This window comes from Trachurus trachurus (assembly GCF_905171665.1).
Source record: "Trachurus trachurus genome assembly, chromosome: 16".
Classification (NCBI taxonomy): Eukaryota; Metazoa; Chordata; class Actinopteri; order Carangiformes; family Carangidae; genus Trachurus; species Trachurus trachurus.
This window is the reverse complement of record NC_139902.1, coordinates 11,582,649-11,610,305: the sequence shown is the minus strand read 5'-3', so window position 1 is coordinate 11,610,305 and position 27,657 is coordinate 11,582,649. Positions and strand designations below refer to the sequence as shown.

Sequence of the window (27,657 nt, the reverse complement as noted above, 5' to 3'; positions counted from 1 at the left end):
CTGAATTTATCTGCACCAGTATGTGTGTAGACACTGGACTAGACAGATGTTTGGTTCTGGACTGGAGGAGAGAGCCCCGCCCACGGCCCCGCCCCCTCCGCGTCATCAACCAATGAGCTGAGAGAAACAAACCATCACTTCCGGTCCTCAGCACAAACGCGTGTGTGCTAACCTCTACCTCAGTGAACAACACGAAAAGTGGCAATAAACGCCACTGAAAATGGTCCTGCTCAGCAGAGCCTGTCTGCGGAAGGTAGGCACCGAAACAAAACCGATTTTAATGTCTTGAGAATAATTTAATGCACAGTAAAGAGTTCACTAATGTCTGTAAACGTGACACTGGCTGTGAAGCTAACAGGCTAAGTGTATTAAAAACATAAACAACTCGCTCTGGGATCTCTGCAACTTCTCAGCCTTTTATGAACATGTATTCCCGTTCGTCTACTGTATCATAATGAACTTGTCGGTGTCTCTGGTGTGTTGGATCCAGTTTAATTGCGGTGTTAAATGCGTATAGCGTTTAAGCTAAGTTTTATGTTTTAATACAGCAGTTTGACAGATCTTTGTTATGTTTATATTTTATTCTCGTGCTTTCAACAACACAACACTGTTCGTCTGTTGTCATGGTCATTTCTGGTCTTTTTTAAGAATGAAAGTTCATCTTGGACTTTGGAAACAGGTAAAAAGTACTCATAAATAAGTTGAAACTTCTGGTAAAGGCTAAACGTGGGATTGTGCCATATTCATGGTTTTCCTTGATATATTGGGGGTCACATGAAATCAAGAGACTGTCAAGACTTTTGTATTTGTAGACAAGATCGCATGTGGCCAACAAAACAATACAAAGAATATAAAAAAAAAATTACAGTTAAAAGTTACAGTTAATGTACTGGTTGTTTTATGTTGCTCACTCAGGCTGACTACCATGTTTGCAAATTATTCTGTTTTCCACTGAGTTGCATAATAATAATTGGATGATCGGATACATTTGTGAGCCTCATCTTTTGTGTCTCCTTGCAGTTTGGAAACTTCGTGGACAATCTCCGTCTGTACGTCCGTGGGGGCAGCGGTGGGATGGGTTTGCCCCGTCTTGGGGGACAGGGAGGAAGCGGTGGAGATGTTTGGGTGGTGGCGTCAAACAACATGACCTTGAAGAGACTCAAAGACAAATATCCACAGAAACGTTTCGTAGCGGGAGCAGGAGGCAACAGCAGGTCAGTTTCAAGTGCCAAGTCAGAGGTTGAGTTGACATCAGTTTGGATTATAGGTGTCAGACTTGTGTAACAGCAGCTGAGACCTTTCAGACAGAGCTGTATTGTGTATTTATTGAGTCTTTTCTTTTTCTTATCGTCAGTGTCCGAACACTGAAAGGGGAAAAGGGGGTGGATAAACAGATCGTTGCCCCGGTTGGTATCACCGTCACCACTGATGACGGCGGAATACTTGGTAATATGATATGTTCAATGGAAAAACTAATAATGACCAGTAAAGTTGATTAGGAGGAGAAGTACATGAAGAGACAATGATCAAGGGATGGAAAATCCAAATGAACAGTAAATATTGTGCCTTTTGTCCCTATTCTGTCTTCAAGGGGACCTGAACACTGACGGTGACCGTGTGTTGGTGGCGAAAGGAGGGAGCGGAGGCTCTTACTTCTCTGCGTTTGAGCCCACTAAGGGTCGCGCCAAACACATCCGGCTGGACCTCAAACTTATCGCTGACATGGGTCTTGTCGGGTGAGAGAAGAGACACGCATGAACATATGAATTAATTTCAGCTCAGCCTCAAATTGGCTTTAAGATGTTTTGTAATTGTGTGTTTTTTAGGTTCCCAAATGCAGGAAAGTCCTCTCTGCTGACAGCCATGTCTAACGCCACACCGCAGATTGCCAGCTACTCTTGTATGTTCAACTGATACAAATGTGAGTTTACTGTTACTGTGTTTATTGTGTTTGTGCCATTTCTAAAACCCTCTTTATTCCACAGTCACAACGTTGAAGCCGGAGATTGGCAAACTGATGTATAAAGATTACAAGCAGGTAAGGGAAATGCTTTTAAGCTTTTGGTGAATTGGTGTATTTTAACTGTCCATTAAAATGGGTTTTCTCTCTTTTTGTGTCATTTGTTTTATTCCTGGCAGATCTCAGTCGCTGACCTCCCAGGCCTGATCGAGGGCGCTCACATAAACAGAGGCATGGGCCACAAGTTCCTGAAGCATGTGGAAAGGACCAGGCAGCTGCTGTTTGTGGTGAGTGGACACAAACAGCACATGAGCGGACACCTTCATACAACCAGTTAGGATGTGGTTGATTTTGTCTAAAACATTACAAGTTGTGATGGTGATTATGGGGTCTCGTTTGATTGTGTTTTGTCTGCCTGCAGGTGGATGTTTGTGGTTTCCAGTTGGCCAGTAAAACACCGTTCAGGTCGGCCTTTGAAACTGTGCAGCTTCTCACCAAGGTGAAACTAACACTATTCACTACTCAATTTGTGTTTCTAATATAATATGTACAGTGCCTTGCAAAAGTATTCATACCCCTTGAACTTTTCCACATTTTGATACATGTTGTTTAAGATTTTTACAAATAAAAATCTGAAAAGTGTGGTGTGCATAGATATTCAGACCCCCGAGGTCAATACTTTGTTGAACCACCTTTAGCTGCAGTTACAGCTGCAAGTCTTTTGCGGTATGTTTCAACCAGCTTTGCACATCTTTACACTGCAATTTTTACCCATTCTTCTTTACAAAATAGCCCCAGTTCAGTCAGATTGGATGGAGAGCGTCAGTGAACGGCAGTTTTCAAGTCTTGCCACAGATTCTCAGTAGGATTTGGGTCTGGACTTTGATTGGGCCGTTCTAACACATGGATATGCTTTAATCCAAACCAGTAGATCAAAGCATATAGATCTGGCTGGATGTTTAGGGTCGTTGTCCTGCTGGAAGGTGAACTTCCGTCGCAGTCTCAGGTCTTTTGCTGCCTCTAACAGCTTTTCCGATGCCCTGTATTTAGCTCCATCCATCTTTCCATCAACTCTGACCAGCTTCCCTGTCCCTGCTGAGGAAAAGCCTCCCCACAGCCTGATGCTGCCACCATCATGTTTCACGGTGGGGTTGGTGTGTTCAGGTTGATGTGCAGTGTTAGGTTTCCGCCACACATACATAGCAGCGTTTTGCACGTATGCCAAAAAGTTCAACTTTGGTTTTTGATTTATAAAAAATCGTGAACACCATGTATCATTTTCCTTCCACTTCACAATTATACGCTACTTTGTGTTGGTCTATCGCATAAAATCCCAATAAAATACATTCAAGTTTGTTGTAACATGACAAAATGTGGAAAGGTTCAACAGGTATGAATACTTTTGCAAGGCACTGCATATATAAATACTGTATGTAAATATTCTTCTCACTGATTTGAATCATCTGCCTCATGTGTTTTTATATACTGTATTTACCTCTTCCATCTCTTTCATCCTCCTCCTCTGTCTTCACTGTCTCAAGGAGCTGGAGTTGTACAAAGAGGAGCTGGTGTCGAAGCCTGCTCTGCTGGTGGTGAATAAGATGGACCTGCCTGAGGCCGAGCACAAGCTACAAGAGTTGAAGGAACATCTACAGAACCCAGATGGTACATTTGATGTTTTTTTTTAATTATTATTTTTTATTCATTAGCTAATTGCAGAAATAGTGTGCTGACTTTTTCCAGGGACTGATTAGGTGTTAAATTCAGTCATGCCAGATCAAATCACACCTAATAGTATTTACATTTTTATCACTATATATTGTCACTGGTCAAACTGAAAAATAAGTATCAACAAAGTTTATAAAGACATGGGTCAGTGATTTGAACATGTATTTTGACCGATAACAACCAGAATCACAACTATTTGTTGTCAACATTCATCCATTGTCCCTCCCGCAGAGTTCACCCATCTGCTGCCTGCTGACATGATACCTAAGAAGTACATTACCTTCAAACACGTGGTTCCCGTCTCTGCCGCCACTGGGTTCGGTATTGACCAGTTAAAAAGCTGCATCCGAGAGTCGCTTGATGAGGACGCAGCCATGGCAACCAAAGCCAACCATCAGGAAAGACTGCAAGCGCTAAGGTATCCCTCACGTGGACATTTGTGATAAACACGGACATCTTGTGAGATTGCGGTCAACCTACAGCGCGGTCTGCTAAAAAAGGTTCAAACTGTTGAAGTCGAACACTTTAGGAGCAGGTGAACGTCATCCGTCTGTCACAAAACTGAAACTTTGCAGTTTCAGAGCACTTTAGGAAGATGTTTGACTTTCTTATTAACCATCACCTGCGTTACATACAAATGTTACAAGGCTACACAAGTTGAGTCACTGTGAACTATTTGATCAAAGTCATTTGTATGCATGTCCAAAAAAGGATGTCAGAGCTTCAGCTCCAGATACATTGAATGATACTTGGAGTCCTCAGCAACTTTGAACTTGAGAAGTGCATTTCTACCAACCAGTTTTTTTCTGTTTTATCTGATTGTAAGATTGTATTTATTTTTATTTCTCTGTGCTGTCGTGATGCACTGATACTGATTTGATACCTCAGTGCAGAAAATCTGATCCAGCTGGTCTTTTTGCCAAATGTAAAATTAATATATCTGTGCAGAATTTCACGAAGCCTGAAGACGTGTCACTAAAAAGTCTGCAGTCTTAAGGGGGTGAGTGAGTCATGGTAGAAACACTTATTTCATAATGACATCAACAAAGGAACTGATTAAAGTGGATCAGTCATATCCGGCTGACTCTTGCTTGGCTAAATGAGGTTAGTGTTGGATCAGTGTTTCACAGGAGTGTTGTAATATAAATAAAAGGAGACAGTTTTCTACTATTCATGTAGTGTTTTTTTCATCTACCAGTAAGCTGAAGCTGTTAGAAAAGACAGCAGAGACAGTCGTGTTGATGAAAGTTTTATTTTATATTAAATATATTACAATACTGAATGATTAAGAGGAGAAAACAAAAATATGGGGATTGATTTTTGCATCATCAGTCTGTACAGCATACAGGCAAAAATGAAAAAATGAAAAAAGACAGCAACTGCAGTTTTCCGATTTGAACTAGTACATGTGGGGTTTTTAAGATTCCTGGAGCAGAGTGCCGACACGTCTGGCAGGATGGGACCACATGGTTAAGACTGGGTGATGGTGTGCTCCAGTACACTAATACATTCAAGTCTCTGGCCAGAGAGAGAGACGACTCATCTGTGGGGACTTTTGCCAGAGTCGCCCTGGTAGGTTTTTGGTCAGTCCACCCGTAGGGGCGGGCAGATGCAGCCGATATGTTTACAGGAAGATTGACAGCTGTACAATCACAGAAATCACTGCAGCCTGCACGGTCCCATCCTTAGTGGAGAGTCCTCAAAGTGTCAGTGTCAATGTCCATGACACTGGGACAAATGTCTCGCTGCAGCACAGTATTATGATGTTAAAAATATTACTCAACAGCTCTGAGATAATGCGCTCACAGCCTGCTGGGCCACTGACCATTACTTTAAGAAGACCAGAGCAGAAAGCTCCGGATGAAGGCAAATCATGAGCCTGTTCACATCTCATTTACAACATCTGTGTCCAAACCTATATGATACAAATCGGTACATGCCATAGGAACAAAAGTGTTTTAAAAAAACTCATCTTGTCTCCATTCAAACTCTCACATAATTACAATAATGCACTTAATTACTGTTGGAATAGTTGGTCTACATAATGTCGAGAAAAAAGTGAACATTACAAAGGTACTTAATAAAAAAAGATACTAGTAGCAATATAAGTCCAGTATTGTGATGATAATATTACCTATACAGTCCTAATGCATACATGAATTACAAATGAACAAGTGTCCACACTGGAACAAAAACTCAACAACAGTAAAATGACAAACAAAGGGACTTAAGACAAAAGTGTCTACACAAGGTAGAACGATGAGTTGTAACTGTACAAAGAACTTACTTCTGGGGAGTGATATCAGGCTTTGTTTCCAGAAAAGAAATCCTCCTTAAGTAGCTACACTGGTGGGACAAAATCCCCATTCTCAATCATATTTAAGCCTTCGTGCCATGAAATGTCCTGACTTTGTTCTGACAGCGTAGTCTGTGACAAACAAACCCATTAAGACAACAGCGATAGGCAATGAGGGGAAAAAGTCTTCCAGTGACATGCTCCTTTCCCGTTATGGTCTCATAAATAGCCTACCGGAGAAACAACTTAATTTGATATAGAACTGTCATGCTGTTGGTCCTCACAAGCTCAAACAGCAAGCACTGTACAGCATAGTAAATCATTTACAAGGCTAAATATCTCAATCATCACAGCTAAGTCCAAAATGCACATTTTAATCACAGTTCCCAGATTTGTGCCGAGTTCAGGTTTTATCAGCCTTGCTCTTCACTTCTCACTCACTTCGTGTACTCTCACCACAAAATATGGGAGCTCACTTGTCTCACACTTCCAAATATCCAAACTTAATACATCTTATCATTATCAATGGGCAGGGGGGAGGGACATGTCGGAAAACCACGTGGGTGAAAAGTGGCACATCTACAACTACACCAAACACAGCTGTCCATTCGCTTCACACAGGCATGGAAATTAAAAACTTATTTAATCGTTGCTAAATCAATACCACCTCAGTAACATTCTTACTGTGCCACAATCAACAACTTTGTCAATACTTCATGTCTGTGTATTCTCCCAGAGATGGATTAAACCAGTGCTAATATATATATTAAAAAAAAAGAAGAAAAACACTTTGACATTCTGCTGTGGATGGAGAAAAGCTATAGAGGTCACAGCCACACAGGAAAAAAATGAAGATGAAAAGTATAAACACAGACAGACAGAACAAGTGTGGGGTCTCTTCACTCATCTACAGAGATCCACTTCTGTCTACAACACAATACAGCAGGAAGAAGAGCTTGTCCTCTTTCAAAATAAAAGCAAAAAACATACTCTGTGTGTATTTCACTGTACATATTTACACACGCACCAACAAACCGAGGGGAGGAAGAGCAGGTCGCGTCCATGTCGTGGGTTATGGGTTATAACTGGTGATACAATATGAGTTACCTATAGTGGAGGGAAAGCATCTAAGCCTACAGATGGTATAAAATCACTGCCCCCCTCGCATGCTTTCATTTCAGACCGGGTCAGATCAGTCCTTCTCGTCTTTTCCCTCGGAGGAGGTTGCTGATAAACGGGGGTGTCTCATGCATACAGTGTTGGAGTTTCTACAGTGATTCATGTGCGTCAAAATGATCCGACAAATCCAGCGATGCCGTGCGATATGATGACCTGCTCCTGGCTCCGCTGCTCCTTTTTCGTTTGTTTTTGTTGTGTTTTTTTTTTTAAAGAAAGGAGCTCAAACAACTCAGGGGACAGTGGTGTTTAAGTGAGTGTGACGAGAGCCGAGCTAAGGATGTGTTGAAGTTTCCGGTTTTGGGGACTGGTACGGGTAGAGAGGGGTGGGGTGGGTGTCGATGGGGGGGGGTTTCCAGTCCCAGTTCCAGAGGCCTGAGCAGACAGGAACAGCTCGGTCTGAGCTCCAGCTGGTCTGGAGTGGATGTGGAGCCGGGATCTCCGCTGGCACTCTGCATCGTCTTGTAGAGATCCACTGTAAGTCTGGCTAGACAGCCTCGGAGATGCTTGTTCACACTAACTCACACACACACCTCTGTCTATTTCCACTCCAGTTGGGGGGGGGGGGCTCTCTCTCTTTCGCTTTAGTCGCTTAGAGTCAATTTTGTTTCATTGTTGTGTTTTTCATTCATAGAAAAGGAGAGACAAGTGTAGTTCCTTGAGGTCTTTTGCAGAGTGGGTTGAATGGCTGTTATATTGAAGTCTCCCACAGCTGGAGAGACAAAAAGAAAGGAAAAAGCACAGAAAAGAAAAAGAGTGGACACTTTAAAAATTTGCCAGATTTCACTGATGGTCAGTTTCCTCACATCCTATTTATGTAGGTTTGGTTCTGTCTTTGTATTTTAAAAGATTGGTCTTATAAACACAAATAACACCAGCTTTATCCATTAAAGTCTTAACCTGGGCTCAGACATGATATCAGGTTTCTAATTATGGCCCAACCAAGAGGTCACTATCAGGACTAGGAGTGCTGGGAATGAAAATGAGCCTCAGGAGCGACAGCTGCTGGTTTTAAGAAAACCAGCAGCTGTCTTTGAAAATAACCCATTTTCTAACCTTGTTCGGCAATTGTTGCAAAGTTTCCTGTGGCATAGGCCTAATAAACACGGCAATCACGCGTATACTGCATAACTGTACTGTACGTTCATCTTGTTACTATACATCAGGAAAGGAGACGCATCACATTATGTCTGCAAAGTTTCCGCTTTCTTTGACGAAAGCACGATTACACACATAGACCTAGTGATGTCAGGAGGTTTCTGGCATGTATACATCATGTACTTTAAAACTGAGGCTATGATTAGTCAGGTTTCATTTTGTGTGCCATGTTTCTTGGCCAACGCTGAATTTATACTTAATAATAATAATAATAGTCATCCAATCTGAAACAGTGACCCATCTAAAAAGATAAAACATATTGCAGCAGTAGAAAGATTACAGGGAGAACTCTTAAATTGTTGCCTCCGGCAGCACTGTAGCTCAATCTGGGCCAAAAGCCTCCGTGAACTCAGCATCCATAATGATCTGCTGTCATTTGTGCCAACCTGTTCACTGCACTGAAAACCAGTCGTCGTGACCAAGTCTGTGGTATAATGTGGTTTTGAATTGCACAATGTGTTCCTGAGTGATACTTGCCCTGGCGCTCTGCCTGTTGGCTTTCCTCTGGTCATCAGGGAGAGGGGGCATGGGGTACGGGTATTTTCTGCTGGATGCAATTGATCCTGTGGACGAAGTGGGAGACTTGGCAGGGGATAGTGTCCTGAGGAGAAAGAGGACGTAAAATTATTAAGAGATTGCCCTTTTCTTGGTGTGGTGTAGGATTAAGTTGGCCAAAGACACAGATGGATAAATAAGGTTAGACTGAGGAAGTGGAGCTAATGTTAGATCTGTGACTTTGGGCAACATCCTCCTTGGGCTGCTCTAAATATTCAGTGCTCACCTTCCTGCAGAGAGAGAGGTTGCTCTTAAAAGCTGTTATGGTTGCTTCTCCCCAAAAAAAGCAACACACAGGCCGACCATGTAATCTCTTAAAAAAAATAAGACCATAGCTCAGCTCTTAGGTGCAACCTCTGCACACAGTATTTACATGGCAGTACACAACACCCAGCAGCGGTGTGGTCATAGTCAGAGATTCCTGCAACTAACGTGCTTCAGCATTATTTTTCCATCATCACACAAATGGACAGAATATGCAGAAATATACACCTTTAGCCTCAGTGGGGGGGGGGGGACATGTTGCTATCTGCTGTCAGATGAGCCATCGTCAAAAAGTCGGCTCAGCGAGTTAGTATGTGTTTTTTTGTGATGAATGCTGGGAGCAGTGAGTATGATGAGGTGACCGGGACACCAAAACCACACTGGAGCTGGGTGAGAACAACAGACTGAGAGATTCAGAGGGAGACGTCCTGCCCAGTGAACACAAACTGACACACAAAACTTGCCCCCTGTGCAGTAGCTTGTTTACCACTGACTGTGTGTGGTGACCAGAAATACCTGCACTGGTCACAGCAGTGGAGAGAGTGGAGAAGGCAGATGAAGGGGCCTGTTCCAGTCGTAATTTTAACTGCAACGCCTGTATTACAATTTTGTTCTGCAAAGTTATGTTGCGCATCTTATAATATCATAAAAAAGAATCAAGCTTTTGCTTAGTTTGCTGTGTTAACCTTAATTGGTAATTGAGAAAATGCCAAATAAAGTCACCATGACTTTACAATATGTCAGGTTGTTGCACTTGGGGGAAAAAAACACATGGTGGCCCTGCACTTATTTGCAAAACAGCTACATCCATTGTACTGTAATAGCTGTTTGTATAATTTCTTTTATTCTGCCATTAAAGGTTATTAGTTCTTTCTTGTTACAGATGGTTCAGCCAGGACAGACTTGATCATTAGTTACATCACATATTAGTGAGATATTTTAGCTGTGTGTGCCCAATGTCATCCTCCACCTCTCTCCACTCTATTGCTCTGTTTCTATCACTGAGTCAATGTAGGGAGGGGCAGACACAGTGAAGGTCTATAGATTACAGCGCCGGCTGACAGTTTGGTGACATTCGTCTGTTCAAGTGAAGGAACAGTCGGTGCACTAACATGGGACCGGCGCAGAGCCAATGAGCACATGAGCTTCCTCGTTGTCAAGGAAAGCTTGTGTTTGTGATCATCTATAGACCTTGGATACAATCGGAGAGGTGGCCTTCACTTTGTTCACTGCGGCTTGGTGATGATGTCATAGCAGAGCCCAAAACGTTCAGGTCGGCTGTGACGTCACACTGACGCTATGGCACGCGAGGTCGAGGCCGCGCCGACACACAGACACTTACTGACACAAAGACACTGAACATGCAGAGGTAACAAGAGGCTGAGGGGAAGAAGCAAAGGAGGGGATGAGGAGAAATTAGGAATAAAATGACTGTAGTTTAACTGTAACACAGTAGGAGCCATTATTGCACCAGGGAATCAGCAGGAAATCAAAATCTGCAAAGTAAAATGCAGCTGTTTGAAGAGAACAGAAATCTTTTTATTGAAACAGAGCAAAACTTATGATAAAACATAAAGCAGGAACAATTCCTTTCATCAGTTTTATCACTTTCTTTCTTTTTTTTTAAGGGTCAGCAGCAACCCCTCGTGGGAACATGCCTACTTTCTCTCAGGTATTTCGTTCAAACTCCCGCAGAAAATAAGTCCAGATTGGCACTAATTCTTAGTTCCTTTGACCAAACCACAAATCAAACCAAAAGTGAAGGGGTTTTTGGACAAGCGTGTGGGGGTACAGGACATGGTCTGAGGTAATACCTAAGGTAAGGTCCTTGAGTGTTTCTATTCACATCTTCTACCCATTTAGTTACATCATAAAACTCTGTTTTGAAGCGAGGGGTTAAATACCTGTGGGAGGGGGAGGAAGGGGAGGAGGGGTGGATGGATACAACACAAGGAGGGGGAGAAGAGAGAAAAGGAAGGAGGGAAAAGAAATGAAAAGGACAGAAAATCTCCAGAAATAAGCAGGTATTAGGGAGGAGGGGGAGAGAGGGAGAGGAGATATTTTAGGAAAGCAGAGCAGAGCAAAGATATCCTGAACAAACACCAAGATGCAATTGAGAAAATGGTGAGAAAGACGGCAGACAGACCTGTGTGTGTAAGTGTGTGTATGTGTGCGTGCAAGTGTGTAAGTGTGTAAGAGTGTGTGGTTTTGGATGAAAACAGCACCATGAAAATCACAAAACAACTGTGTGTCGGGTGTTACGAGGCTCAGTTGCATATTGGTTACGTGTCACATCATTCCAAGCTTCTCGCTACTCAGTCAGACTCATGCTTCAAACAAACAAACAAACAAACCGACACGCCAGGCTGGGAGGCCGCCGATGCACAGTGTTCATTGTACAATTCACAGTCAACTACTACTTCAGTTATTCACACATTATGATATGTCGTTCTTAAGCCTAACAGGTAACACAGGTTTAGAGAGTTCACACTGCAAGAGACAACGTGACGTCACCGTCCTGTGAGCAGCTCTACTCGTACAACTACATTTAAAGCAGATATCAGTGGAATGTTTTTGTTAATATAAGTCCTAAATAGTCCTATTTTCCGTCAGCAATCACTTACATGAAGTATTTCAGCCTAAACACGAGTCTCTCCGTCACTCTGCTCTGCTGTAACCCGAGGAGAAAATTTTCCTTGTGGGATACAAGTGTTATCCAATGAGGAGAGAGAACGGCATGAAGGGCTGTGTGTGCAGCCAAGGGATGCGCGTGAATGTGGTGACGTAGCACGAGGACCAATTGATGCCTGACAAGGGCGGGGGCTGCTAACTCATGGTGCGTTCAAAGAAACTCGTACTTTGTGTTTTTCCTTCCTGTGAAGTCATACCAGTTCGATCTGGTACGAGTTCACGGGTCGGAAGTTACGAGTGGCCGTTATAGGGAACTTTCACAGACAACAGGATGGTAAAAACACGAGCTACGGGTTACCTGGAACGCTACCAAGTCGTAGTTGTGACTTGAAGCTGTAACTTACGGTTTCAAAAGCCTGCCTTGAACGCAGCATTAGCCGAAACGGCCGTGAAGCTGATATCTGCTTTAAAGAAAGCATGCCAGAGTTGTGTTTTTTTGTGTTTGTTTTCTTCTCACAGCTACACTACACAATCAGAGGATAAACACAGTAATATTCTTTATTTTCCTCTGCTCAACAATTCTAATAAAAAGACCAAAACGAACAATAAGTAAATCCTACCACAATGTTTATGTAGCCAAAGCCTGACATCACTTATTCCTCTGTGCCACAGACTTTGTTGTTGTTCAAACATCACTAACAACATGCAAATGTGCCACATGTTGCACTGGGTGTCATTATCCTTTACACAGGCACAGTCCTGCTCTACACACTTCTAGTATCAGAATGTGTATTATTCATTCACAGGTGAAAATAGTCCCCCACGAATGCATTTTTATATTGCTACTTGCACAACATTTACTAAAAGCTGCAATGCTCAGGTGCTTTATGTTTCTTTTTTTTAAGAAATAAAACAATCATTTAGATGTTCACAAAGGTAAGAAAGTTAGCATGTGTTGAAAGAGACTCAAACATTGTTTTTGGTCTTTCCGTGGATTTTGTTAACATAAAAAAATGGAAAATAAAGTATAGCACCAGCTTTATCCTGTATAAAACCAAAGGACAATACTGTATATATGTTTTTCATTAGAACTTCTGTTTATCTGCACACCCCAATGTCAGTGTTCAGTAACCTCATAACATTACCATCTTGCCAAGGAACTTACTCTGTGGAGTTAGAGCGAGCACGAAACTTCTTTCCTTTCAGTTTCTTACGATTACCACTCAGATTTCCTGCAGACAGAACATGAACACACACACTTTAAATGCAAATAGTTACTTGTTTAATATTGATTTAATGGGTGATGTTGTGTGATGTAAGAGAGAATGCGTGTGAGTAGGGCTGTAATATTTTGTTTCTGCAAAACTAATTCAGAAAAAAAGCAGAAATCTAGTGGTTAAAAAGCAACAGATTTACTTCATGTATTGATTACTTTCACTCACTGATAGAGGCTACACACCACATTTTACATGAAATAGTTGCAGAGCAATTCTACTCTAATGATCAAAATGTGCAAAACAAACACATTGGGCTCCTTTTTTCTGAGGCACCTGAGTGAAATTCAGTGTAAGATATAAGGAACTACTTCCATTTTAGTATGAGTGGGGATTTGGATGTTACCTTGCCATGAGTTGCTCCTCGGCCGCCCGTTTTCACAGATCTCAGAGATGTGTTTGGCATCTGGGATTCTCTCACTCCATGAGTGGGAAAGCCCATTTGATCTACACACACAAACGCACATTGAGACAGACACAATTTCATCAGCGCCACATCAGTTTTCTAAACTGTCTGTTACAGATCATTAAATACTATGCTGCTCCTGTTGCAGATGTAGAGAAGAGGGAGAAGACTGAGGTGAATGAGGGAGAAAATGGAGACACCATCGCAGCAGATGGCAACATTATGAGCCATGAAACAGCATCATGACAGCTGAATATGACATGATGTGAGAAATGGAGCGCTGCTCCACTTTGGGACATTTTGGTTCAGCTCCAAAATGGCAACAGGCAGAGAAGTAATAAAAGCCATGATTGTAACAGAGCATGATACGAACACATATTGAGCTTGGCAACAGCAGTAACACAACGCATACATGCACAATAGCCAGTGAATTAATGAATTAGTGAGGATGAGATGGCACACCTGAAGGCAAACAGTGAGATGTTCTGAGAAATGGATAGGATGGAGGGAGTGAAGGACAAGGTGCAAATCTGCAGGTGCGACAGGCAGGCTGACCTCTTCTTGGAGCTGCAGCCAGAGTTTGTGCTGACACCCGGAGGCATGTCACTGTAAAATGAATCTGCATCCCCAGGCTTTGTGACATAGTCACCTGGGGGCATTTGCCTGAAAAATACAGAGCAATTGTTTTAGATAGTAATAAATACAGTCACTGGAAAATGACACCACAAAGTCATTTATCATTGATTTATAATGTTGATTTAGTTTAACATTTATTCTGTTATTCAGGGTTTTTTTGTCCAGCTGAGTCTCGTTTTACTCTACCAAGAGTACTGAATGTGCGCCTGAGTGACTATTTTAGTTTCAACAACTCTACACACTAGTGCATCCACAAAATGAATGGCCCATCATACTCTGAATGAGGTAATTTTGCATAATGCATAGTTTTACTCTACTTTTTTGGTTACAATTCCTCTTTACTTTCACCTAGATTAAATATGGACGTAAGGTTGTTGCTTGTAATGGAGTGAACAGGCACTGTACTACTGCATTTTGTAGTTAAATAAAAATCTGAGTAGTTTTTCCACCACTGGTCATGCTGTAAGACAATGAGGCTATTTTGTTCCTGGTTCCCACAGATGTCTGATGCACATGTTGAACAATAACGTTGTGTTAGATAATGTAAGAGAACTGTTATGCAATTATGCTGTTTCATAATTAACTACAGACTTTGTGTTGTGCAAAAACTAAAACCACCGTGGGGAAAAAAGAGAGAGAGAGAACACTAACTCTTAAAATCAATTTAAATACACCACAGCTCAGACATTTAAAAATCAACATGAATGTGGAAAATATTTTAAGTGAGCAAACCGGCAGAATCTTCGGTGAACCTCAGACTCGACATAGCGTCTCTGCCTGTAGCTCCTGTGAAAAGAAGAAGAAATATCCTTAGCCCCATAATAAAATAGCTTTTGTCAAATGTAGAGCAAAAATGAATAACATGCTTATTAGTTTGTAACCCCTCAAAACAAAGAAACATCACTTGGGACCCGTTATGATTGGCTACATACGCTATGAATATAGTGTTAACCATAACCAAAGTTAATTTTTTTTTTAAAGAGAAGGAGAAAAAAGAGAAGAGGAGAATAACACTGACAAAAATGTCACAAGTCACGCCTTAATTTTCTGCTTGTAAATCCTGGTGGGGGGCCAACCACTAGCTTGGGAACCTCTCGGAAAAAAAAACATCCAACATGCAGGCCACAGAGACTCTTACTTGTAGCACCAGGCTGTAACAGCCAGTATGAGAGCGAGGAAGAGAATGGAGCCGACAATGGCCCCGACAATGATGTTTGTACTGGTGATACCTGAGACAGGGGGAGAGAAGAGGAAGAGAGAGGAGGGCAAGTGTGTGTTAATTGGATGTCTCTCGTTTCCTGAGTAATGTGGACACATGGGGATACACAAACCACAAAACACTGCAGCAGAACACAGGAAAACACTACATTTAGCAGGAAAAGTGTAAAAGGAGAACAAGGGAGGAATAAACTGAGAACAAAGGAACTGCTGTCACCCTTCAGCGCTGGTCTGAGGGGAACTTACAAGTGCAGTAGGTTCCCATTCAGAGATTAGGTTAGTAAATTTCACTTCTATTTGAATTTTATTTTTTTTGTGGCCAGAATTAACCGACCGCAGTGGGCTGAAGTTGAGGTGTGAGAGAAAGAGAACCAGGAAATGACATCAAAGACAGGACAAATACAATGAAAAAAGAACCCAAATCTGACCTCAAGTCACTCCGTCAAAGACATCAGCCTGTCGACAAAGAATGAGTGTGAAAATAATGACAAACAAAAAGAATGACGTGCATGGTTAAGTGAATACAAATGCAGCTGGTGGTTTTAATGAGCGGACGTGAACTCAACACAGAAGCTGAAATTAACAGAAATGCGCAATCGACAAAAATAAAAGACAAAAAAAACGTTATCCTATTAACATTTGTGTTTTGGTGAAGCGGAGCGATGATGAAAGATGAACTGAGAGAGGTGAAGTTGTGGTGCAAGAGTGGAGATGCACAGGTACGGAGGGAAGAGAAGAATGAATGACAGAAGAGTGAAGAGTACAGGACATAGATAGAGGCATGAACAGAGGCAGCAGAAAGTCAGAGTGTTAACATCTGTACCTGAGACTGGGGCAGTCGGTCCCACCACCAGATAACTGAGAGGAGACGTGGAGTTACAGTCCTCTCCAGCCCAGCCCAAGTCACACACACACTTCAGATCGCTACTGCACACCTACAGCATGAACATACAAAAAAATTAATAGATAAACATATATTTTTACACTACTTATATCTCAACAACCTGAGCAATAAAGTAATGGAGGGCCTAGTGTCATCCAATAACGTGCAATTACTGAACATACTGTATCATTTAGGACACCCAATTTTAGGTGTTAAGAGTAATGCTACTGTAAAAAAAAAAAAAAAAGAAGAAGCCCTAAAAGATGTATTCAGAGATCTGGGTTCTGGGTCTCCAGTTGTATTTAAAGCTTAGGTCCATTTTTAGCCTGAAATAAATCTGCTTTAGTCCTGATTACAGCTTCTGCCCTCTACGTTTGCGTGATTATGTGTATGTGCATACCCCATGTCCGGAGCAGATGGTCTTGTCAGTGGTCCCAGGGCAAGTGCTGAAGTTGAACTGTTGGATGGGGAGACATTTGTGATTGAAACAGATGCGATCTGTCCCGCAGGCTGTCCCGTCCTCCACGTATCCCAAATCTGTGTCTCCATCAATCAGCACATGAGCACCGCTGAAAAAAAACAAACACACGACGGAACAAGTGAGATGACAATCAGTCAGGAAATTATGGGTTTGTTTTTTTTGGTGGGAGAATTCCAGGAAATGGTGAGATTAGATGTCTGTTCTTAATTCTTCATCTAAAATCTGACAATTATGTTTTTTCATATTTAAAGTTTGTTTCCTCTGCTCTGACTCAGTTGATGAATTTGTAAACTTGCAGCGTTTTCTTCTTGGTTCGAGCTTCTGCAGCCATCAAGCTCTCAAACTTGTGAGTTCACCTGTTCGTTCAGAACTCTTTCAAACCAAAAACGAACCGCCTCAGAGTTTAGTCTGGGACCAGACTGACCACCTCCTTAAGGGTCTCAGTGTGATCGTTTTGGTCGACATCTGAGTGTGATGGTTGTTTTGACACCTTCCCAAGTGAATCGCACCAAAAAGGTTTAACCAGATTACAGTTCAGGTGTGCATATCCCCTTAGAAAACAGTCAAAATGTATCATTTCAATTTTAACTACAGCAACACTGTAAAGATGTTGATTTGAAAGAATGCTGTGAGGTTTTGTAGAGTAGTTTTACTGTTGATATTACAGAGCCAGTTAACAAACAAGAGCAGAGGTCAAAGATGAATCACCAGCAGCCGTTTTTTAGGCTGTTGTTGTTTTGGGCTTTTCAGTTTTGGAGGAGGGGGGTTTCACAGTGATGTGTACCTGCAGTCAAGAGAAGCGCTGTGTCGGGCCACGGAGAAAGAGGTCAGCCCTCCCGTCAGCTCTCCAAGTCGTGGGGCAGGTGAGATGTTGGAGCACAGCAGGTACCCACAGTGGACATCCCTGGTTCACAAAGATACAACCACACATTAGTTATAGCCAGGGAATAACCCACAAGTCCACAGTTTACCTTCAGAGAGAGGACTGGCTTACTGTTTGTTACACTGGATCCAGGTGTCTTTGTCCTTCCCACAGTTGCCTTTCTCTGTCCCCTCAATGTTGAGCTTCTCGTAGCAGAACTTGTCGGCTGCTGTCGCCTCTGAGGGGGACGCAACACCACACAATCAGGATTGAGATGGGCAGCACAGGAAATGTATCTCTTAAAAGTTATTCACACAGAAATATTATACTTACTCTCTCCCCAAATGTACTTGCACTGTCTGTCTTTGGTTTTACACCGTCCATTGAAGCAGCGACCCTGTTGAGATAAACAGTGTAAGAAAAAAAGAAAAAAAACCCAAGCAGATGTAAAAGGTTTTTTTTTTTAATGTAGAACTCCCTAGCCACCGCCAAACATCTCACCTGATCCTTTTCACATGTGTAGCCATCCATCTTGTGCACATTTGGTGGACACTGAAAGAAAAAACAACAACAAAGGAAACCTGAGAGATGCTGTGATGTTCTGTATGGACCACGCGTGTCCCGTGATAGTGTTAAATATTAGATTCAGAGCTTCAGCTGTGTGAGGAAATTTACACTCACCTGGCTGGAGTTGCCTGTGCAGTTTTCTGGGATGTCACAGTCATTCACTGCATCGCGACACACAACTCCCATGAACTCCATCTGCAGCAGTGAGCAATGACAATTACACAGGATCAAGTGAGGAATGAGTGTGAGTTTGTTAACTCTCTGCACCAGTTCACTTTCCCCCTGGCCCACTACACCATCATCTGTGATGAACCTTTATGTCTACCCAGTTTTTATGGGATATAAGTCTTGATTTTATAGCAGTAATAGGCTGTTACAACTATACTATCAGTGATGTGTACACAGTGGAGGTATAATAGATCCTTGAAATTTCTACTTCTGATGTATTGATTTTGACCTATTTGTGACCTATTATGATTGCTGGGAATGCAACTCTTTTCAATTTACTGGCTGAGGTCCAGTGGAGCACTTAGCTTTTGTGTAATTCAATATACAGTATATTTCCATTTGTAACTATTTCCATTATATTTACGTATATTATATTTTTAGAGTTCCCTATTAACTCTACTTACTGCTTCTCAATCATGCAGTTTATCATGAATCATGATTAATTTGTAGGAAATTCACCCACTGGGCCTTATATCTCCCATTATATCCTAAGATCAGGGGATCAACTAAGATCAACTGGAAACTGTAACTATCTGATTTTTAGCATGTCTTTATTGGTGATTTGATCCAACTCTTTAGAGCTAAACCCTTCTGCTTTGCATCATGGGTACTCAGCACCTCTTTTAACACCCTACAGAAGACAGAGGATGTACAGTAGCTGTGAAATGTCTTATACCTGACACTGGTTGCAGCAGGGTCCGTTGCTACACTTGGAGCCATGAGTCAGGGCGCACTTGCTACAGCAGTTCTCTCCCTCTCGGGCACACTCCTTAAAGACAAACACAAAAAAATGTTCTCAGGTCTCCTTATGTTTGGATGACAGTCATTCATGATACCTAATGTCATCATATCATCGTTTTAAACAGAGGTCTCTCTGGACCAGCTATAATCATGGAATATTAACATACAGCTCTTTGATTTCTCAAGTGAAATTACCTCATTAGTTCAAATTAGCTCCTACCAGACAATGTGACACAGCAGGTGGTTTTGTTGTAAGGAAATTAGCCAATTACTTTGACCTTGATTATCAAGTAAGAATGCATCTCCTGTACAGTAACTCACAGCTGGGCTGCCACAGTCACACTCCTCTCCTGGCTCCACGAAGCCATTTCCACAGACTGGAGGGTCCAACAGCTGAGAGGGGAGAGATCAGAATTAATATTCATAATACCAAGAAGAAAACAGCTTTAAATAGATTCATATGTGTGTCCGTGAGTGTGACCCACCCTCAGGGGTTCGTTGAACAGACAGGCTCCTCCTCCGCTGTTCAGGAAATTGTGGTACTCCTCCACATTGCAGTCGGAGAACCTCTTGGGCAGGTAGAAACTGTTCAACAAGACCATATCATGTAGTTACTGTGGATATAATACAGACAGGACCCTCGGCTTTGAGAGGGCTTGCTCCCGAATACTCATTACAGGAAAAAACACTTAGCATGAAAAAAATGTAGTTTTAAACATTTTACCCACACAAAATGACTTTTCATTTTTCACATTTAATTTCAGTGCTACAGGCAAAACCAAAGCAGATTTGTCATTCTTAATATAGTTTGTATTTCTTACAGGAGACACCGTACCATAAATATTTCATGTGTTATGACAGGTTTACCATACTCACAGTTCAGAGGAGATCCTTACTACAACATGGAGGCAGACAGACAGTATAGCTAAGACTGTGAAAACATGTATGGAGATATCTGTGAAGTGTAGATGGAGCTAAGATGCATTTGTGAATTTGTCCTGGAGATGAACCTGCATAGTGTGAATGATTCACTCGTTGAACTGTTATTGCATGTGTCATTTGATATTGTTGCCAAAAGGATAAGCTGAATTGCATGGCACATTTTCACAGATTCTCAAAACTGAAATCACACTCTACTGAAGATGACGTTAACTCTTACATGTCCCATGTGCTTGCTTTGGTTTCGCTTACAGTCAAAATATAAGTACAGCTTGATTAGACATCCACCTGGAGCCCAATTGGCATCTGAAGCAGTTGTCCAAGTCTATTACAATCAAATGCTCTGTGTTCACTGAGAGGTTTTTAATGATATTGACCCAAACCTGAGCAGCACTTAAATATTATTATCCTCTGCTGGTCTGTCAGGGCTTAATGTTGATTAGGCTGCCGGCAGATGTTTAACTCGAGTGGCTGTGATAGTCATCGGGACTGACACAGGAGACAATGCAATAACAGTGAGACTCACTGATAGTCGGGGGCTGTGAGAGGTCGTTGCTACTTCAAATGTCATGTGACTAAATGAAGCCACCTACAGAGATGATGGTTGTACAAGGACACGGTAATGATGCTTTGATGGTGGATGAAGTACACTACAATATCTGAGAAAGATTTTTTTTTTTTTTTAATAAATCAGATTTAAAAGCCGTCTGAGGGATTTGAGCCTTTGATCTCCAATTTTCACCAGAGTTGAATCTCGTCAAAATCTTGTAGTGTTCATCTCTTTTTACATTGATAACAACAGCAATAATAATAACAGTAATAGGAGGTGAGGCGAAGATGAAGCGTGCTTGAGTGATTCGTTGGTCAGCAAAAGAAGTTGCCAGGTGGACTAATATTATTATTCAGCCAAGATAATAAAAAAAACTTTTCATTTCACAGTACATATGACCATAGGACCAAAATATGTATTCCAAAAGATTAAAACACAGGCGCAACTTCTGTAATTATTTTCCTGTAATACATAGATCTAATAACATGTGTGAAGCACCAGCATCTTAAATGATTTCTTTCTCCCTTCACTCTCCAGTTCACTCACAGGCAGCACATCGCCCCCTAGTGGCCATCAGAAAACACAGCATGTTTACAGTCATGTATGAAACTGCCAAACCGTGCACTGTGCTTCATGTCTACAACATTCCTGTGCCCTTTTCTGCTATATTCATTCAGTCATGTAATGTTGCATCAGTTATGTCTTTTAAATACATATTTTGTCCCAGTTTGTTCATGACAACATCCATTCTTCATCATGAGAAGAAAACAGAAAGGAAACGATACAAAATATATAAAACAATTCAAAATCCTAACTCGACCATAATGCACATTTCAATGATAAATTGTGCATCTTTTCTCCAAGGACTGTGCCCTCTGACTTTGAGGTTTATATTAGGTTTAATTAGGATTTAAGTTGCTCATAATATGCCACACACACAGCGTATGAATACACACATACTCCATATATGAACAAACGATCAATTCCCTCTCTCTCTCTCTCCCTCACAGGCACACACACACACACACACACACAGCTTAACCCTGCGAAAAAATGTGAAAATAGTTAGTAGTAGTAGTCAGGTTAGGTGGATTAGACATGCAGGTGCTGAGGGAAAAAAGAAACTTTCGTCAATGGACATGACTGAGGTTGCTCATTGAATACATGTGTCTGAAATACCATTGACTTTACTTTAGAGAATACAGATCTGGGCCGGATCCATTCACAGAGGACAGGCTCAAAAGAGATCAGAGTGACCTGTCCTCTGTCATGTGACCTCATCTGATTTCATGGCAGGTTAATTATGGTAACCCAATAGAGCAGGTTCTGGACAGGGAGTGTCGAGGGAGTGTACCGTTGTTACAGGGAAATGAGTAGACAAATATTGGCCTAAGATGAGAATGACATTGCAGACTGTTTCAATCGGTTAGACATGGACAAAAACAACTGATGAAAAGTCCTGACTTTCACAGGACGGGAGGGAGAGGGAGCCTATCAATAATCAGCACGACCAAATTAATAAAAATTTCAAAGTCAATCGGACGTCGGCCAAAAACTTAAGGATACACATAAAGTGAAATTGTACAAAATGATAATGAAAAATGCAGTCAGTGTGGAGCAAAGAGACATCAAACTGTATTTGCTCATATCATTTTGAACAGAGAAGCTGGGGCCACAGTGGCTGTAGTGCTGCTGGATGAAATGGGAAAGGTTGTGATGACTGACAACCCCTCCGAGGCAGCCAGTTGGTTCAAAACAGCACAGGCAACGTTCTAGCCAAGCTTCTGCTCACCTGCTGTCCCATTCGGGATAGAGGGGGAACGTGAAAAATATTTAAGAAGAGGGGTATACACACAAACGCACATCACAGTGCCTCTTGCACGCACAACACTCCCAATCACATCCTTAACGTTCACAGTGGCACAATACCAAGCAAGCAAAAGAAACATACACAGACTGGTCTTACACTTATTTCATAATCTTAGCAAGATATGGGTTACATAATACATTTCTACTGACTGGAGCCCAGTGAAGTTACATAAACAAGCTGAGACCATTCTGAAAATTCACACAGACTGACACCTAGTGGTTCATTACTGCACTACAATAACACTCCAGAGGATGGAAATGTTTACAATCATGACATTTTAGGGACTCACATACTGTAATTCATGTCTAACCAACATTTGCCTCATTCATTTTGTACTGATTTCAAAATGTACTCCTTAATTATCTCAAAATACATAAGAAATCATAGAGTTGCTATATTGGTTTGTGGTCAGATTATAAATGCCAACTGCCCAAAGTCTCAGGTTCGGAGGGGACACGATGAAAATGTTCACCTTAAAACTACTTTTAAGTGAGATTTGATTGAACAGCAGATCAATTAGAAATAAAAGTCAGATGAATATGCCATCATGTTTCAGGGATTTGGACTAAGCCAAATTTGTTGGGGAAAACCCTCATGACAGTGATGAAAACAGTGCATCTCCACTCCAAACCCCCAAACCCCCAAACCCCCAAACCCCCAATCCAAATCAAATCGATTTTAACAGACAACATTTTGATCCCAGTTGGAGTTTCATCATAAACTCTATTGTGTCTTTACAAACTATTTCTGGGAAACTGCAATTTAAGAGTAACTTACCCAACATCATCCATGATACAGCCTGACCAGCGATCTTCACACTTGCATTCACCTAGAACAAAACAAACACATCTTTTGTTGCATAGGACAGATGCTTAAGAAAACATACTCTGTGTTATAAAACTACCAAACAAAAGTCATACATGAATGTTAAATGACATACCACTGAGGATCCTCTTCTTGTCAGAGAAGATGCCAATGTTCTGTCCAAGAGACTGAGCGAGGGTAATGGCCATCTCGTCTGTTTTCCCGTACTAATAAAACAAGGCAGATTGACACACAACAAGGAGAGAAACAGCAGGACAACTTGTGTTACAAAAGGGTTTAGACAGGCATCACCCTTAAAAGTACAAAATAAAAATATTTATACAGAAACTAAATGGCTACAAGAATGAAACTTTGGTGTTTATGCTTTCTAATGGAAAACTGACATTGTGATAATTGTTGGATCTGTGGCTCAGAACTCACTCACCTCATTCACTCCACCTCCTTTGGTGAGGGAGCAAACTCCTCCCATGTAGGAAGCTCCACCCCAGCTGCTATGAAAGCGAGTCCCTCTAATAAAATAAAATAAAAAGTTGTGTGTTTAATAAAGAAAAAAAAGATGAAGGGCGCAAGAAAATCCTTTTAAGATATTCAGACTCACGAGAAGAGGTGAACAGAGTCGCATTTCTCCTTGATGAAGTCTTTTCTGTACTTCATGAACTCCCTCAGGGTCACCATGGGGTCGTCGTCGATGTTGAACTTGTTGTCAGTTGACCAGGTTTCCATGGCAATCAGCACAATGCGGGTATTGAGCTGTTCCTTGAAGATCTGCAGAATTAAAGGAAAATTTAAGTTTTTTTTTTTTTGTCACAACAGCGTTTTAAGCGCAACCAAAGAAAAAGAAAAGACAAAATGACGTGCCCTGATCGACATTAACTCTGACAGCCATGTTTCAAACTCGTCGTCATCTCCAGCTGTTCATTGTGACAGCAGCAGTCAGTCAGTTAGTCAACAGTCGGTGCGATCAGTGTGATCCTGCCACCAGACAGCGGCACATTAGAGGCGGCTAGACAGAGTCAACAAGTGCAACAGTCTGAAGGACAAAGCCGGAGAAAATTGGATGGTAAATAATAATGTTTGCTTTCATAAGATGGAAATCTACCGGGGTCCACGGCCACACAAACATTAGAGGAGAGGACAAGGGTTAAGATTCTTCCTTTCAAGCTGAATGCTGTGAATCTCGGGACAAACCTGGCAGAGCAAAGAGGGAGCAGTCAGCGAGATGTGACACTGTCCACCCTGAATGTGTGTTTGTGCATTTTCATGGCAGGTTCACCATATGAAGGGCTGTCTGAGAGGTTTATTGTTTGCGCCACACTAGCTGATTTCAGACAGTGACTCTGCAGCAATGCTAACTCTATAATGCGTTTCTGTAAACATTATGTTGGTCATGCACATAAATCTAAGAGTATGTTTTCCCACACTTTCTTGTCCAGGTGCTTTTTATCCAAAATACTGTAACTGTGACTGTGCAACACTGTGCAACACAAATAATAAGGTATCTCTGAAAGCCACAACATCCCCGATTTGATTACATGATTTGATACGCTTTGGTTGCCTGTCACGCCTCCCTCTGCCCTTGTTTCCTGTCTGCCTCGACACCGGCTGCTAACTGATGATGGTGACAGTGCCAGAAAATCATTATTACATTAGGAAAAGTAGATGTCACAGCCAAACCTTTCTCTTCATCAGGTAAAAAGGAATCAAAAACTGTATATAAGAATGAGCTGATTTGGGTCCGCTTATATAGTACCACTCTGCAGGCATTTGTTTAGGAAATAAAGCTATATCCTTTATTATACCTAATCTTCCTAAGAACGTGCCTCTGTGCCGTGGCAGCATGGCACACAGTGAATGGAAAGACAACTCGCTTCTACTTGGAAATCAATGGGTGCTTCCCAAATAGCGGCTGCTTCATATGATCATCTTCAAGGACACAACAAAAAGCATGACCTTCCTCCAGCTTCTCCAGCCTATCAGCTTACAGACGTGACCCTGAAGCAGGTCAGATTTCGGTAACACAGCACACAGATGTGGCCACAAATAATCAAACATCGGAATATCTGCCTCAGTGCTGCTGGGATGCCACCGCTGCTTTAGTTCTCAGAAACCTAAAAACTCACGAATGGCTTGTTAATGGCCGCTTGCAGCATATTATGAACCAAGAGGTTTTTAAATGGAGCAAGTGAGGTTGGTTAAATGAGAAATCACTGCAAAGTCCCAATACCTGGGAGTGCTTGTGGCAAGCTTTCCAAGAAGAGGATCAATACAATTCTTACCATGTCAGCCATATTGACCACTGACTTAGCATAGTTATTCGTCTGCCCAATGGAAAGCCGATGCTTCTTATACTGGAGAGAGAGAGCGAGAGAGAAAGAGAGAGACACAGAGGGATGGAAAGGAAACAAATAAAAGTGGGATCCATAATCTGGAACAAATTCATTTTAAGCCATTTAAATGTATAAAAGAAGCAGTGTCTGCCTATTTGATTTGCTCTAAATATCAATGTCACTGTGTATAAAACAAAATTGGTCCCGGAGGATCTTTGTCAGGCACATTTGGACAGACCATAACATTTTCTGTTTCATGCACAACATAGTAGGTAGTTTTTGGAGTGACTTGAGAGGACAAGCACTTTAATATTGTTGACTTTTATCTCATCCCGCAAGTTCTCAGAAATGTAAAATATAAGCCTTAGGATAACCTATATTTTTGTCACTTTTCCTATAATCAACTAATCCCATGAAAAGACCAAAAACCTAAATGTCATCGACCTCAAATGTTCAATTCAATTCAAGATGACCTCTAACCATGATTGTTGTCATTTGTTTTTAATTAATCCAACATGAACTGTGATACTCCTGTAAATGCAAAGAAATGTTTACAAGAAACTTTGTAATTTTTTTTTTCTTCCCAGTTATACAGTACGTAACATAGACAGCTAGAGACAGAGTAAGGAAAGACAGTGTATCATTTTTGAAAAATACTGTGTTTAATGCCTTATCCTTAAGCTGTATCTATGAGGGATTTTGTGTTTTCTGTCTTAGCTGTGAGTACATTTTCTATAAATCTCACAAATACCAAAATCACTTCACAGGACAATCATAAACCATGAAATACGGTGAAACTTAACATGACAAAATAAAGAGACTTTCTTAGCAGCTTACATTCATACCATATGAAGTCAAAAGCTTACCATTAAATGGTCATTTATCACCATCAATTCAATGTATTTGGTCTCGTCCTCTACACTTCGTGACACACGTGGAGCCTAAGAGGAAACAACACAGTTTAGTTTCATTATATTAACAGACACAGACTGACACCCTTTTCTCAGCTTCTTTTAACCAAGACTTTGTACATCAAGAAGAATTTCAGAGGAGCACACGCAGCAAACACAAAGATCAACTCATGTCTCCTGCGTCACCAGGAAAAGAAAAGAGACGACAAATCAATAAGGATGAACTTTGCGAAGCTAAACCAGGTGTGTCTGTTCTCCAAATTCCAAATAAAGATGAGAGCCACTCTGATGGCTGAGAGACAGACAGCTGCAGACATCTGACTGCACCTCAGAAAAGACGAGGCTGGGAGCAGCCTCGACTCATAGGGCAATAAATATTTCATGAAAAAGAAGACGAGAAGAAGAAGAAGTAGAGAGAGGGGGTGGAGCGCTGGGGAGTGGGACGCCAGCACGAAACAGTCTCTAGGTTTAGTTTTATGAATTAACACAAAGCATGCAGGTGGGAAACAGGGTAAACGGGTCTGGACAAAAAGCATTACAGCATAATTATCTCTCTATCTTACACTCACACAGATACACACACTCATGTTCACAACACAGAGTGAGGTAAGTGTGAGTCCATTAGCATCCTGCTGCTAATGACGAACACTTCCCAACAAACATGCCAGCAGCAGAGTCATACCTGTCTCTTTTTTCTCCTGTGAACAACTTTTGCCCCAGGAAATGGAGGGCTGGGAAAAGGTGGCTCTGGCACATCACCTAGGAAACAGAGATATTACCATTAAATGTTATCGCAAGTAAAAAAGAAAATAAAAAAACATCAATACACATTAAATTCTTACTCAAATCATCTTACCATTGAAGAAGTCATGAAATCCGTCCTCCCTTGTAGATTTATATATCATGTGAATGTGGACATCTCCCTGGAAGACACAAAAAGAGGAACTGAAGTGAGACAGGTGTCAAGAGTTTGAGATGCAGACTTAAATTTACTTTCTCTAGCCTACATGGTAAATTATTATGCTCACTTTCGAGATCTTGGTGTGTACGGTAAAAGAGGTACCTCACACCGCCACCCACGAAATTAGAACAATACTCCCAAATTATCTTAGTTTCCTGTTGTCCAGGGTCATGTGATCAATTCACTGAGGGGCTGAAAACCCATATTTAC

At 41.5% G+C, this 27,657-nt stretch overlaps 2 protein-coding genes across 2 annotated transcripts in view; one reads left to right on the top strand and one right to left on the bottom strand.

The window, feature by feature from the left end:
• The first annotated feature begins 137 nt into the window (after window positions 1–137).
• gtpbp10 (GTP-binding protein 10 (putative)) lies at window positions 138–4,858 on the top strand. Its single transcript, XM_083989637.1, has 10 exons — window positions 138–253; window positions 1,021–1,214; window positions 1,355–1,446; window positions 1,592–1,736; window positions 1,827–1,900; window positions 1,986–2,038; window positions 2,140–2,247; window positions 2,382–2,459; window positions 3,502–3,625; window positions 3,920–4,858. The coding sequence occupies exons 1-10, from the start codon at window positions 221–223 to the stop codon at window positions 4,129–4,131; spliced, it is 1,113 nt and encodes a 370-aa protein (XP_083845763.1). The 5' UTR covers window positions 138–220; the 3' UTR covers window positions 4,132–4,858.
• Window positions 4,859–7,851: 2,993 nt separating this feature from the next.
• The window catches only part of adam22 (ADAM metallopeptidase domain 22), a gene marked incomplete at its 3' end in the record, with an annotated part of 56,869 nt that continues 37,063 nt past the window's right edge, over window positions 7,852–27,657 (bottom strand). The window contains exons 7-32 of the mRNA XM_083989543.1: window positions 27,343–27,409; window positions 27,169–27,245; window positions 26,442–26,516; window positions 25,525–25,596; window positions 23,847–24,013; window positions 23,673–23,757; window positions 23,364–23,454; window positions 23,201–23,252; window positions 19,550–19,649; window positions 19,386–19,457; window positions 19,000–19,092; window positions 18,210–18,290; window positions 18,030–18,080; window positions 17,862–17,925; window positions 17,661–17,766; window positions 17,451–17,570; window positions 16,586–16,754; window positions 16,126–16,237; window positions 15,223–15,313; window positions 14,817–14,870; window positions 13,911–14,111; window positions 13,389–13,489; window positions 12,934–13,000; window positions 10,952–11,041; window positions 8,796–8,919; window positions 7,852–7,872 (exon numbers count right to left, since the gene is read on the bottom strand). Of these exons, the coding sequence (XP_083845669.1) occupies window positions 7,852–7,872; window positions 8,796–8,919; window positions 10,952–11,041; window positions 12,934–13,000; window positions 13,389–13,489; window positions 13,911–14,111; window positions 14,817–14,870; window positions 15,223–15,313; window positions 16,126–16,237; window positions 16,586–16,754; window positions 17,451–17,570; window positions 17,661–17,766; window positions 17,862–17,925; window positions 18,030–18,080; window positions 18,210–18,290; window positions 19,000–19,092; window positions 19,386–19,457; window positions 19,550–19,649; window positions 23,201–23,252; window positions 23,364–23,454; window positions 23,673–23,757; window positions 23,847–24,013; window positions 25,525–25,596; window positions 26,442–26,516; window positions 27,169–27,245; window positions 27,343–27,409 (2,403 nt within the window). The remainder of the gene's footprint in view (window positions 7,873–8,795; window positions 8,920–10,951; window positions 11,042–12,933; window positions 13,001–13,388; window positions 13,490–13,910; window positions 14,112–14,816; window positions 14,871–15,222; window positions 15,314–16,125; window positions 16,238–16,585; window positions 16,755–17,450; window positions 17,571–17,660; window positions 17,767–17,861; window positions 17,926–18,029; window positions 18,081–18,209; window positions 18,291–18,999; window positions 19,093–19,385; window positions 19,458–19,549; window positions 19,650–23,200; window positions 23,253–23,363; window positions 23,455–23,672; window positions 23,758–23,846; window positions 24,014–25,524; window positions 25,597–26,441; window positions 26,517–27,168; window positions 27,246–27,342; window positions 27,410–27,657) is intronic.